Raw genomic sequence first — 13449 nt, 5'->3', positions numbered from 1 at the left:
GACTTGTTTCCTAGAAAATATTCCAATATCCCATTGTAGCGGTGTGACAGACCACCCCGTGTTCTCTGCCCCTTTATTACCCTCTGTCCGCGGAATTCTCCAGGCAGGAATAATGGAATGGGTAGCCATTCCCTTTTCCAGGGGATCTTCCTGACCCAGGGATCGAATCTGCACTGCAGGCAGGTTCTTCACTGTCTGGGCCACCCTTATTCTTCTCTACTGAAAACAGTAAGCAGTAAAACTGACAAAGGAAGGAGGCCCTTTAGTAATTAAAAAATGCACTTATTCCTGAATAATCAATATATTACTTTACAGAAAACAGGGCTATGCGGTCAGAGCTGTAAACAGCCATCTTCAAAAGCATTAGGCAGAGTCTAGTAAGACAAGCCAAGGCATTGTGAGCACTCCTTTAAGGAGCCTTGATTTTTGAGGACTGTGTGTATGAGTGAGGACCCAAGGTCTGTATTTGAATTTCTGTCACCTTTAGGCTCAACAATTTCAACACCTAAGATCCTAACTCCAGACATACTATTCCTCAACACATCTCAACTATCTCCATCCAATCTGTCTTAAAATTTCTGCTCTGAAAGTCCGAATGCCAGCGCATTTACTGCATACTCCCTTAAGGCCAGACATACTTTCTAACAAGCAGCCTGTTCCACAAACTCATCTTGGCCTAGCATAATTTGTTTTAAAAGTAACATTATTCCCTAGTAAAGACAAAAAACCTTCTTAGAGGCTTTCTTCCGTTTCGTCCTTGAAACAACTTCTGCTTTTCTTAACTCCACCCAAAACTGAACCCAAAAATACCTGCTGGCCCAGAGTACCCTTAAGAATTGAGATGTCCCTCCCCCAAGTGGAGAAATTCTATTTCCTTCAACTTTGATTCATTAAAAAAAATTTTGCCAAGTATCAGTTGGAAAACCCTTGAAAAACCAATTTTAAAATGGCAGTATCGTCTAGGGCACTCTGGGCAGTGTGGGTCGCAGCAGTTAATGTAAGGGGTAGTAGTTCCAAATCTTATATTCATGGCCCTTCAAATCCTTTAGCATAAGGTTTTCTCTCATAATAATAAACAGATTCCATGATTAGAGTCTCAAACTTGCTACCTCTTCTTCTTGTAGTCAAACATTATCCTCTCTAGTGTTAAATATTTTATCTACAGCCAGAGCTGTCAACTTATCCCAAGGTAGGACAACGAAAATAACCAAAGGAGAGATCTTTGTTGCCATTTCACTTTTCCTATCATCCTTCCAAAATTAGCTAATATTATGATATTAACTGATAATTTAAGCTATGATATCTTCTAAGGCTACTGCCTTACAAATGGAAGGCTAGAACAGACTTCAAGAGTACTGTAGATAGCTGCCACTTGTCCCTGCAAAGAAGTGAAAGAAAAAGATTGTGCCACTATGAAAAAGCTAACATTCCCCAGTCTGAAAATAACCTAAACAAATTAGTTTCAATTCTGAAAGCTTGTCTATCATTTACTTAAGGGAGGCCTAAATACTGACTGTTACTCTAGAAAGTTGACAATCTTGCTTTCTTAAAAGGAGGTAGCTAACAAACCATTAAACTGGCAGCATTTGGCATTCTTGACATTTTAACTGTAAGAGAGATAAAACCACCAAATACTTTCTTTCTAAGCAAAAGAGCTCCTGCATAAATCTCTCATATACTGGTCAAGAAAGTCACAAATACATTTTAGTAACCTAATGGATACATTCAAAATTTCAAAATGTTATTGACAAGTAACATCATCAGTTCTATCCCAAATCTAAAAATATGATTTAAAGATAAGGTGCCAAAAAGCTATTTTGAAGGTTACAAACAACACTTATTTTTAAGTAACACAGTTACACTACTTCAAACTCAATTGCAGAGATCTATACTTTATGATTATGCTCAGTGTTAGAGCTAGAGAATAATTTTTGGGTGGCACTCATTCTTCTACCTATTTACCTGTCTTACTGTCAACAAATACAGAACTGAACTGTTAACCATAAGCACTTTACAAACAGATCCAGGAAAACTATGCGAGACACAATGACATAGCTTAACCAGACTCTGAAAGACATTAACATATTTCGATCACACTTCTACAAAGAACAGTCATGTCTGTATGACTGAGGTTCTCTAAACATAACTTCTGTGTTTGTGATAGACCCCTAGAGCAGGCCAGTTTTCAGTATCAGGGAGGAATTATGGGGTGTGCCCCTTCTAAAAAATTGAGGGAAAAGGGACTACAGGAAGGGCCCTGTAGAAGAGTGTTTTGTGGGAATGCAAATTACTTGTTACTATGAAGTAGTCTGCAGGGTCTCCTCCAATTTAAGGTTCCAGATAAAGGAGGGAATTATTTCCTCCTTGAGCTCTTCCCAAAGCAATATGGACAGTTCCATCTATTCTAAAACAATACAAAGAGATCACCAATTTTCTAAGAATATAATTTACATTTACATGCCAGCCTGCATTAAAAAGAAACAAGTGTCCACAAAGGGCATATTTTAGAGCTGTATGACCCCTCTGGCTAAAAATAGTATCAGTGGAACTAAAAACGAAGGGGAAGTTTTTTCTAAAAGCTCAACGATAAAAATGAACTCAGCATCTGACAGTAATCACCAACAGTTTCAAAATGTATACCCAAAATATAACCTCAGAAGGACCAGGTTTATTTATCCTGTAGAGAGAACAGCTCAAGATGTTGAGAAGCATCATTTGTTTAAATTATGACAATGTGATTGTTTTCAAAGTGTGTTTATTTAGGGGAAAAAGTGATTATATAAGTGTTTAGTTTCATAATTTAAACAAATTGAAAAATTTGTTTTAAACAAATTGTAGCAAAGAGCTATTCAATATACGTAATTACTTTAACTTTCCATAAAAACCAAATAAAAATCACATTTGAATGATTTCCGTTTACATTTTTATCTGATTGTATCCATCAGATGTACTATACATCCAAGCACAAGAGGCAGACATCTTCTGAGAGGTGCAAGAGTTGTTCTTTCATGAATGCCCTCTAAGAATAGGGAAACAGCAATTTTTATATATGCATTCATGTGCATATATCTATGTACTTCAAAAAGCAAAGCGTCATCTCTTCATCCATTGTTAACTTAATGGTAAGACTGCAATAGAAAAAAGAAAAAGTAAACTTCTAGATTTTGTAAATGGAGTTTATTAACTCCTTGCTGTGACTTAAACTTATTGCTTAACAAATCCAAACAGCAAATCATCACTTATTCTGGCATTCACTTAACTAAAATATTTAAAACCATATATATGTATCTATATATGGCAAAAAGTTACACTCATGAAAAGAAGTTTCAGGGACACTTTATTAAGATTAATTGGTTGTGATTAATCTGGCTGGAGATCTGATTAGTCCTTTAAGAATAAATAGATTTTGTTTTCCCCTATGGAGACTCTGACTTGGCTCAGTTCATAGGGGAACAAGGTGCTTTCCTACTTGGCCATACGCCCAAGACAGGGTCCTCAACCAGGACGTCAACCCTACTCCAGCCTGGCTGACAGTAGAGCACACAGCATTACATGTAACTGGCAATGCACAAGAGTGGTATAAGCTTGGGCTCAGTACTGTGTAGGATCTAACAAAACCCTGGCTGAGAAACACAACAGCTGCATGAAAGACGGGCAACGTTACACATTCACTGCTCTGGATTCTCTAAAAATCTACCTCTTGTGTCTAGCCAGACTGGCAGAGATGACTTTCATTGAACTTTGTGCTTTGGTTTGATGCTATTAAAACATTACTGAGAGAAGTTAAAAAAAAAGAAAAAAAAAAGTCCAATGAAACACATCTCTTGAGTTTACTTCAAGGATGCTGTTGAGGATACTGCTTACTACATTACAAATTCTTTGAGGGATATTTGAGGAATTTTTGTGTTTTTAATACAAGGAATACTTGTGCTTTCATCCTTTTAAATGCTTTATCTAAAATTTATCTGAAGCTTGAAATTTACTCTTATTTTATATACATACCCCTTAAAAAAAAAAAGGTTTAAAAGCTTTCTAATTGTCCATTCAAAACTGGAGACAGTTTTTCAGCGTATGGGACTATTACTGCATGTTAATAACAAATTAAACACTCACATGGGGGCCACCAGGCATCGGTGGAGCACCAGAAGGTCCTGAAGGCACTTGAAAAGGATTATTGGGAGTGGGATAGAGTCCTGGTGTGGGATACGATCCTGCAGGGGCAGGATATGGCGCTGGTGGTCCCCAGGCTCCTGGTGGCACAGTGCCCCACGGAACAGGTGGGGCCGCCCCTGGTGCCTGGGGAGGAGGAGGAGCGGGGTATGGCCCTGGAGACGGATATGGCATATTGGGGGTGGGATACTGCCCCCCCATTCCTGGTGCCCAGGGTCCAGAAGACATGGATCCCCATGGACCTAAAGGACCAGCTGCAGCTGGATCTGTGGGTGCACCATATGGTCTTGGAAGCTCAGGAAAGGGCATATTTGGTGTAGGATATGGCCCAGTGGGGCCAGGGCCTGGATAAGGACCCCCAGGTGGGGGGCACGAGGGTCCAGAAGGAGGAAAGGGAGCCGGGGGTCCCGGAGGCGGTCCGGTGGGAGGCACGGAGGGGTACATCCCTGTTGGCGTTGGTCCAAAAGGCACGGGGGAGGGTGTTGCACTTGGCGGGAGTCCAGATGGCACAGCAGGTGGAGCACTTGGGTTATTCCAGGGGTTGGAACCTGGCCAGCCTTGAGGAGGTTGGCCGGGTTTTGTATTGCTCACAGCAGAGGTTTTGGCAGGGGAGTTTTCAGGTAGCGCATCTGCCAACTGGAATACAAAACAAGCATGTCTTATTGATCTTATTCAGGGACAAGCAATGCCAAACACGATTATCAACCCATGAAGGATGGTAAGCTATAAGGTCAGGAATTCTTCAAAAGCCAAGCTGTTCCATTTAAAAACCACCTCATTTAATAAAAAATTTAGGAGTTTCCTTGAATATCAGCTTTACAATTCCAATTCCTCAGAGAACCTCAAGTTTTCTAAATACAACTGATCAACACAGTGTGAACTGAATACTGGCTTCACCTCAAACAAGTGATACATCCTCTCTGAGCTTTGGTTTCCTCATTTTCAAAACAACAGTTTAGAGTTAACCTGAGGCCTCAACGAGATAACTCACTCAATGCACTTAACACAGTGCCTGGTATATAATTATCAATAAATGTTGGCTAAAATTAACACTATCAGGTTAAAACAAAACAGAAGCCTTTAAAAAATTATACTTAAAGATTCATAAAGAAAATGCATTTTAGAATATCATAGCTAAATAAAGACAAATCATCCATCAAAATCACATGCTTAAAAAAACACAAAAAATGAAGAATCACAAAAAGCATTTCTTTTAAATTGGAAGACTTAGGGCCCACAGTTAGGACCATTTCTTTTTTCTAAGAGCCGAAAAACTTATGAAGAATAAATGCATCAACTTACCGAAAATTCATCAGACATTTTCCTAAAAACAAAACCAAAACAAAACAAAAAGAAGAAGGAATATTTCAAAACCAGTTTATTATATTTTATATTCTTTAAGGAATTATGCATATATTATTTAAATGGAATCTTAATAATTTATAAAATGACTTTCTTCATGTAGGAAAAATCTCCATAATAGTTCATACACCTTGATAAACTTCATCCCTTTTTATTGGCTGTGCAGCATATAAAAATGATCCAAAACTTAGTTTGTACTCTCAAGTTGGTGGCTGCTCAGGCTGTTGCATTCTGAGTTTTTTAAAACGACAACACTGAACATCTCTAAACACCTATCTTTTTGAGTCTATTACCAGGAAAAAGCACTAGAAGTGAAATACACAGTCAACAGGTAAGGTCATCTAAAATCCATCTCAAACAGCCCGTTCCAATTGACACTACCTTTTTAAAGCTCCTCTTCACCACTGGATGTTATTAAATTTACACATCATTTTCAATGACAGGTTAAAGATTGGCATCTTGTTTTAACTTACATCTGATTATTAATTAAGTGGAAAGTAGAGCATTATTTAAATTTTATACCCCATTTAGACTTCTTTTTCTGTGAATATGCTTGGACCACTTTCCTCAATTTTTATAACTCAAGTATAATTAACTCTCAATGAAATGCACGGATTAGTGCTCAGGTCAACAAGCTCTGAGAGTTGTATATGCCCCTGTAACCATCCAAGATACAGAACATTTCCCTTACACCATAAAATTTACTCACGCTATTTCCCAATCAATTCCTCTGCCACTCAGCAATCACCTTTTTAGTTTTTGCTTGCTCCTTGATTTCATATAAACAGAATACTACAGCATGTACTTTTTTGCCTTTGATTATTTTACTAATTAGTGGTACATCTTTTTTCTTTTTTAATGCTTTATAAGACATTAAGGATATTAGATGAGACAAAATTCATCTACGCTTTCTAAGAGTATTTATACAGTTTAACTGGTTTAATCTGTTTTTCTTTCAAATAATAATTACTGAGTAATCTATCTTTTCTTAACTGACCCAACAAGCTACCTTTACCACATTCTGCGGCTGCTATTAATAACAAACACTGAGAATCCATCTACCATGCTAAGTGCTTTAGGTGCATAATCTCACAGATAGATGCAGATTCTATTAGCACTCCCAGTTTATAGCTGGAGAAAAGGAAGCTTAGCAAGTTAACTTGTTTCAAGTCACAGAGCTAGTGACAAACACCGAGATTCAAACCCAGGTATAGTCTGATTCCAAAACCACCAGGCCACAGAGCCTCCATCATTTCCCAAAGGTACTGTGAACTCTATTCTACTGATCCACAGTATAACATTCCATCTTATTAGGGCAGCTTTATACTTTTAAACAAATTTTATGACCTACTATTACTATTTTTTCAGGTTTTCCTGAATATTGTCATGCCTATTTTTTCTAAGTCACTTTATGAAAGAAACAAAAAATTCCAACAGCACAATGATAAAACCTAATTAAATTTACAGATTTAGAGGACATGTAATATATTTAAGATATAAAAATATTCTCATTTGAGAAACAAGGTATATCATCCTGGTTCCCGTCATTGTCATTTAGTATCACTCAATAGTTTTTAAAAATCAAGACTCCTATACATTTTTTGTGAGTTAGATTTCTAAATGGCAAACTTTTTTTTGTGGTTGTAAATTGGGTGTTCCATTATGTTTTCTAATTGACTGGTTGTTCATATACGGGAAGAGAGTGTATTACTTTTGTAAGCAGTGACATTACTGAATTATTTCTGAAAGTCTCTCAGTTGATTCTCTGGAATCAGCAGATAAAGAATTATGCCATTAGTGAAAAATAATTTTACCTTCTCTTTGCAATGTTTATACCTTTTTTCTCTTTTGCATAAGCTAGAATTTAAACCACAATGAAATTTTAAATAAGATAGTGAGAGCACAGTAGTCTTCCCAACTCTCCTGGTAATGCTTATAATGTTTAAATATGATCCTTATTTTTAGTTTTGAGATTTTAAAAAATTACAGTAAGGAAGTTTCTATTTATGTTTATTTTTGCTAGATTTGGTCCCCCCCCCCCTTTTTTTTGCTAGCTTGAAAAAAAAAACACCACTGTATTTCTTCAGATTTTTTTGACATCTAATGAGTTGATCTCAGTTTTTTTCTCTGCCCCACGAATACACAATATAGTTATATATATGTTGTTTAATACTGAGCCATTTACAGAGTTTTAGTTCATGTGGTATGGTTATTATGAGGAATGATAAAGAAAATGAACAGGAAGCGTGCTGTCACAACAGCTATAACCTTGCTCTTAAATTCATAAGATTAAAAAACACATCATGAATGTAGAGCAAATATATTTATTCATTTGTTTCCATGTTAAGGTTTTATACTAAAAAGTAACATTACACAATAGTAGATTCTTAGGACTAACACCTGAAAGAAAGTTTATCCATGCACAAGTTTAAAGTCTACCTAAAACTAACATTCTTTTCACACAGGGTGAGCTGTTTCGAAACAGAAAGTGGTTCTGTATCAAAGTTCACATTAATTCTGAAGCAAAAAAACCTAACTAAGCACAACCCATTCAATTTCACCTGGTCTTACAGTTCAGGTTTTTAGAATCATTCATTTCCTTCTTACTTTTTGAAAAACTATGGTTAATTAATCACAGCATTACATTAAAATCTAACTCTGGCTTTCAAAAGTTTAAATTCAACATCAAATCCTGGAAGACAGAGGAGATAATAAAGCCTTGACCAAAGGGATTAGAAAGAGGTCACTTCCTGTTTTACAGCATTGCACTGTAAAGCAACCTGTTCTCCATGCCCAAACAGTATTCATATTAATTGGAAATATTCCAATTTACTATTTGGGGAATACTTTCAACCACAAAGTAGTTAAAAAAATAGAGTTGGACATCAATCAGTACTCCAATCTAGAGTACAAATCCACTAGAATGGACATCGAGACTTAAAAAAAAAAACAAAAACAAAACCAACAAACCACTGCACTGCCAAGAAATCCCCCCAAACCCTAGATTTTCTGGGGAGGAGGAAAAAAAAAAAACAAACCTCCAAAACATATGGATTATGCTAATTAAGATGAGTCCAATGTGACCTTGAACTACAAAAAAAAAAAAAAGTTTATAATCAAGGAAGACTTTAACTTTTCATTTTGGAAAAATCTAAAGCTATCACTTCCAAAAGTTTCCATTAACACTTTATGGCAACACACATCATGTGTAAAATAATCATTGTATTTTCTGAAGAGCAATTTTAAAACAAGAGTACATAATTTCTTTCAACTAGCATTAGAAACATAAAGCATTTCTGTAACACCTATGGCCTTTAGAATAAAAATAGTAATTCAATCATGGGGAAGTTTTAAAAAGTTGAACCCCATAAATTACTGGTGAGTACTGGACAAGGAATATTTCAAAGGTCATCAAACTGCAGTACGAGTCAAAAACAGTATGGGACTACACAGTTAGGAAACCTGGACACCAAATCTTTTGTCTGAATCTTTTGACAAAGACAGTTTTAAACCAGAGACCATTTTTCTCATTAGCAAAACAGTTACAATTCCTGACTACTTCAAAGATAAGTAAAATATCTAAAAATCTACAGTTATAAACAAGTAAGATATTTATTAATAGTCACTAAGGGAAATCAGGATTTTTCCATTGACTTGTTTAGTATGGGGAAGGGATACTGGTAATATATTGTACTGAAAATATAAATTTTGAATAAGCATTTTTATGTGATAGTTTCTAGTACTGGAGTTTATTAGATACACTCTATTTTACATTTGGACAACTCAAGAAATTGGGGATCTGCATGTTTTTGAACAATTAAAATTACTTAAAAATATGTAATTAAAAAAATAACTTTTCAACAAGCTCCTGTCAATCCTATTTTCTACACTCATACTTATGGGAACGTAAGTGCCAGGTACTGCGTTGGGCCTTGGAGAAATGAATAGTGTTACATGGAATAAACACTTAACTGCCATTCCCAGTCTGGTGGAGAACTACCATTTAAACAGCAGGCTACCTGGGGTAAGTGCAGGGCACTATGGGAGCACCTTGAAGAGCTCCTAAAGGTATCAAGGCAAGGATTATCAAGGGATGAATCCTGAGGAGTCCTGTCTTTGCAGTGTGGGAGAACAAAAAGGTAGGTCCTAGGGAAAGGAGCAGTTAGTGATCTGTGGAACGTATAAGCAGCTCAGATTGGCTGCAATGTAAAAAGTGGAGGAACATGGAAGCTTCAACCAGAGAGTCTCTAGACCAAAGTTTGACCGTCTCAGAGACAGCTCACCTCAATGAATCTGTTACTTCAACTATAATAATGGGCCCTTAAGGTCAGGACTAAATGGGACTGGTAAATCAAGTGCTTATAATAAAAGTGCCTAGAAAATAAATACATCATCTTCTCTCCCTCGGTGTACCGGCATATTGCAAGCCTGGGGAGAGGGGTCGGAGGAAGTTCAAGGAGGGGACATATGTATATACCTATGGTTAATACAGGCTGATGTACGGCAAAAACCAACACAATATTCTAAGGCAATTATCCTTCCATCTAAAAAGCATTAAAAAAATATAGGCGTGCACACCAAAAATATTTCAAACTAGGTAATGCTGCAGTTCACTGGTGGGCTCTGGACAAGCCAAGCTGTGCAAACCTCAGAGGTGAAAGCAGACAGTAGTATCCACCTCACAGATTTGCTGTGAGACTTCACAGTAAACGTCCTGGTCACTGTCTGGCAGGTAGCAAAAACTCCACAGATGTCAGCTTTTACAAATAGCTATGATAGGTTCGTAAATTTTTATCTGCAGTTCTCAATTCAGAAACCTTTAGAAATGAAAGAAGTGTTCCCAAGTTTGACATAAAACTTACTTGGTGGCAAAATCTGACCTGAGGCTATTTACAGTTTTTATTAATTCCTACCTATCGCTGCACAAATATTAATGCTGAATTGGGGACGCTGCCCCGACTCCAATGGTGTGATCTCTCATCTTTGCACCTTATCGTCTCTCTAAAATCTAAAGATAAAATTTCAAGATTTCTGAATTCCAAAACACACTGGTCCCAAGGATTTCAGTTAAGGGGCTGTCTCTGGGTCTCCGTTCCTCGTGGAGAGAGGAAAAGGGACATTCCAGTACACATAACTCAAGTTTCTGAAACAAACTAGCTTTGAATAGAAAGTTCAGACACTAGTATTGAGAAAAATTTCTATTCCTCCTGCCCAAAGAGCACTATTCCTAAACAAAGAACTTCTGAAAGACTTCTGAAGTGTACCTTCGCCTATAATGGAGGGTTCGTTTTCAAAACAAACTCACAGCCACCAAATGTACGAGCGTGTATTCCTTTAGTACCAACCCTACAAAATTTTTTTTTTCTTCTGTCAGGTGAGTGTGCTTCCATGCTTCAACATTACAATCCCCATTTATTAAAAGCACTACTCTCGGTTTTCAGAAGAAAACGGTCCAAAGCCACCAGGCTCTCCTAAATCCTAAAATAAGGGAGCATTACAGAACTCAACACTCCTCAGTTTGCCATGGATATTCATCTGAGTATCTGCTAGGAACTCCTCTAGAAAATGATGACCAAAAAAAAAAAAAGATGAGCAAAACCTCATACTGCGAATAATCTTAAACTAGCACCGAAGACTCCGGCAAGAATCTCTTTCAGCCTTCCTCTCCCTTTCATTAGCAATTAATGAGTGGGGGAGGGAGTCGGGGCCAAGGGGCGCGAGGCGAGCAGCCCTTCCGAGTCCAGCGAACAAAAGGAGTCCGGGATTAACCGGAGCGAACCGGCCTCCGAGCGGGTCGCGCCCGCCCGGGAAAGGGTGGGGGAGGGGCCAGGCTCGCTCCCGGCCCCGCCCCCCGAGCCAGGCCTGACGTCACCCGCCAAGAAACCCATCGGTACGACGTCACCCGCCCCCGACGCCTTCTCCTTGGGGGGCGAGCGGGCTGATTGCCCACAGCCAAAAGGAAAACGACGGGGAGAGACTCTTAGTCCCCGGCCTCCCCAAAGAGGCGTCTGAGGCACCTCCGTTACTGTCCCCGCGTCCCGCTTGGGCGGGCTCCCTCGCTCTCCTCCATGACCCCGCTAGCGCCGAGGCAGCCTCACCCGGCAAGATCCGAACTCGCAGCAAGATCTAGAAGCGGCGATGGGTCGGAGAGAACTGGGCGCTGGAGAACCAAGAGTAGCCCGACCAACGGCAGCGGAGACGGAGACGGGGGCGGCAGCAGCACCAGCAGCGCGCGGCTCCTCCTGGCGCCGGAACAGGAAGCGCCGTGCTCGGAACGCGCTGCCCCCACCCGGCTCCGCCTCCTCTCTGGTCGGCGGGGGCCCGGCCGCGCGCGCCCTCCACAGGGCCCGGGTGGCACTGCGGCCAAGCGGTCCACGGCTGCTCGGCTGTTTTTCTCTTGGTGGGCGGGAGGAAAGCTCCCTGGTTTCCCGGAGTTCTGAGCAGTCTAGAGGAAACGGCAGTGGCGGGTTGCGTTCTGGGCAGCCTGGCGGAAATTGTCTCCTGGAGAGGCTTGAAAGCAAGTTCTGGATTCTCTACACTTGCGGTATTTAGAGTTAGGCCTCGAAGCTGGGTAGGTGTGAATGCCTTTTAACCCGGGGCACGGATCCGTTGGCCAGAATTGTGGAGGGCGAGAAGGCAATGGCACCCCACTCCAGTACTCTTGTCTGGAAAATCCCATGGATGAAGGAGCCTGGTGGGCTGCAGTCCATGGGATCGCTGAGTCAGACACGACTGAGCGACTTCACTTTCACTTTTCACTTTCATGCATTGGAGAAGGAAATGGCAACCCACTCCAGTGTTCTTGCCTGGAGAATCCCAGGGATGGCGGAGCCTGGTGGGCTGCCGTCTATGGGGTCGCACAGAGTCGGACACGACTGAAGCGACTTAGCAGCAGTAGCAGCAAAGCAACAGTGCAGAAAAGTGAATACGTTTGCAAATGGCTAGACAAATTGATATTAACAAAAAGAATGGATATCTTTGCAGGTTTTTTCTGATCAGTGTTTTTTTCTTCCCGTAGTTCAGTTTTAAATAAACCTTTACGTATGTCCTCTGTGACAGACCCAAAAGGTGATTGACACATGGCCCCAGCGGTCAGGAAATGTGCTAGCAATGAAGATGTCATAATTACGTGTTGTGCAAAATATACATATATGACACGTACATGTGTTTTAGTGTAAAAATTAAAACGTATGCAGTATTCTTAGATTTTATTTTCACTTGCTGTTAGTGGATTGGTGGGTGGACGTTTTACTATTAGCTTCTTAAAAGACCTGAGTTTATTCCACAGCACACATAATTCCCATACTGAAAAATGAGCGATAGAGAAACTCCAAATATTAATACCTAAGCCTGTGGAAAGTGAAAGAGGAGAGTGAAAAAGTTGGCCTAAACTTTCTCAACATTCAGAAAACTTAATATCATGGCATCTGGTCCCATCAATTCATGGTGAATAGATGGGGAAACAGTGACAGCGACTTTTTTTTTTTGGCTCCAAAATAACTGCAGATGGTGACTGCAGCCATAAAATTAAAAGACGCTTACTCCTTGGGAGGAAATTATGACCAACCTAGACAGCATGTTAAAAAGCAGAGACATTACTTTGTCAACAAAACTCCCTCTAGTCAAGGCTACGATTTTTCCAGTAGTCATATATGGATGTGAGAGTTGGACTCTAAAGAAAGCTGAGTGCAGAATTGATGCTTTTGAACTGTGGTATTGGAGAAGGCTCTTGAGAGTCTCTTGGACTGTAAGGAGTTCCAACCAGTTCATCCTAAAGGAGATCAGTCCTGGGTGTTCACTGGAAGGACTGATGTTGAAGCTGAAACGTCAATACTTTGGCCACCTAATGTGAATAGCTGACTCATTTGAAAAGATCTGATGCTGGGAGGGATTGGGGGCAGGACGAGAAGGGGACAA

General features: G+C 39.6%; 1 protein-coding gene across 1 annotated transcript; it reads right to left on the bottom strand.

Annotated features, from left to right (window-relative positions):
* Positions 1 to 1832: 1832 nt before the first annotated feature.
* MAPK1IP1L (mitogen-activated protein kinase 1 interacting protein 1 like) lies at positions 1833 to 11788 on the bottom strand. The gene is made up of 4 exons (XM_043472150.1): positions 11631 to 11788; positions 5473 to 5494; positions 4114 to 4806; positions 1833 to 3128 (listed from the first exon to the last, which is right to left on the bottom strand). The coding sequence occupies exons 2-4, from the start codon at positions 5488 to 5490 to the stop codon at positions 3117 to 3119; spliced, it is 723 nt and encodes a 240-aa protein (XP_043328085.1). The 5' UTR covers positions 5491 to 5494; positions 11631 to 11788; the 3' UTR covers positions 1833 to 3116.
* Between the last annotated feature and the right edge of the window lie 1661 nt (positions 11789 to 13449).

This window comes from Cervus canadensis, chromosome 6 (genome assembly GCF_019320065.1).
Source record: "Cervus canadensis isolate Bull #8, Minnesota chromosome 6, ASM1932006v1, whole genome shotgun sequence".
Taxonomy (NCBI): domain Eukaryota; kingdom Metazoa; phylum Chordata; class Mammalia; order Artiodactyla; family Cervidae; genus Cervus; species Cervus canadensis.
Note: the sequence above shows the minus strand (reverse complement) of the source record. Positions and strands in the feature narration are given on the sequence as shown.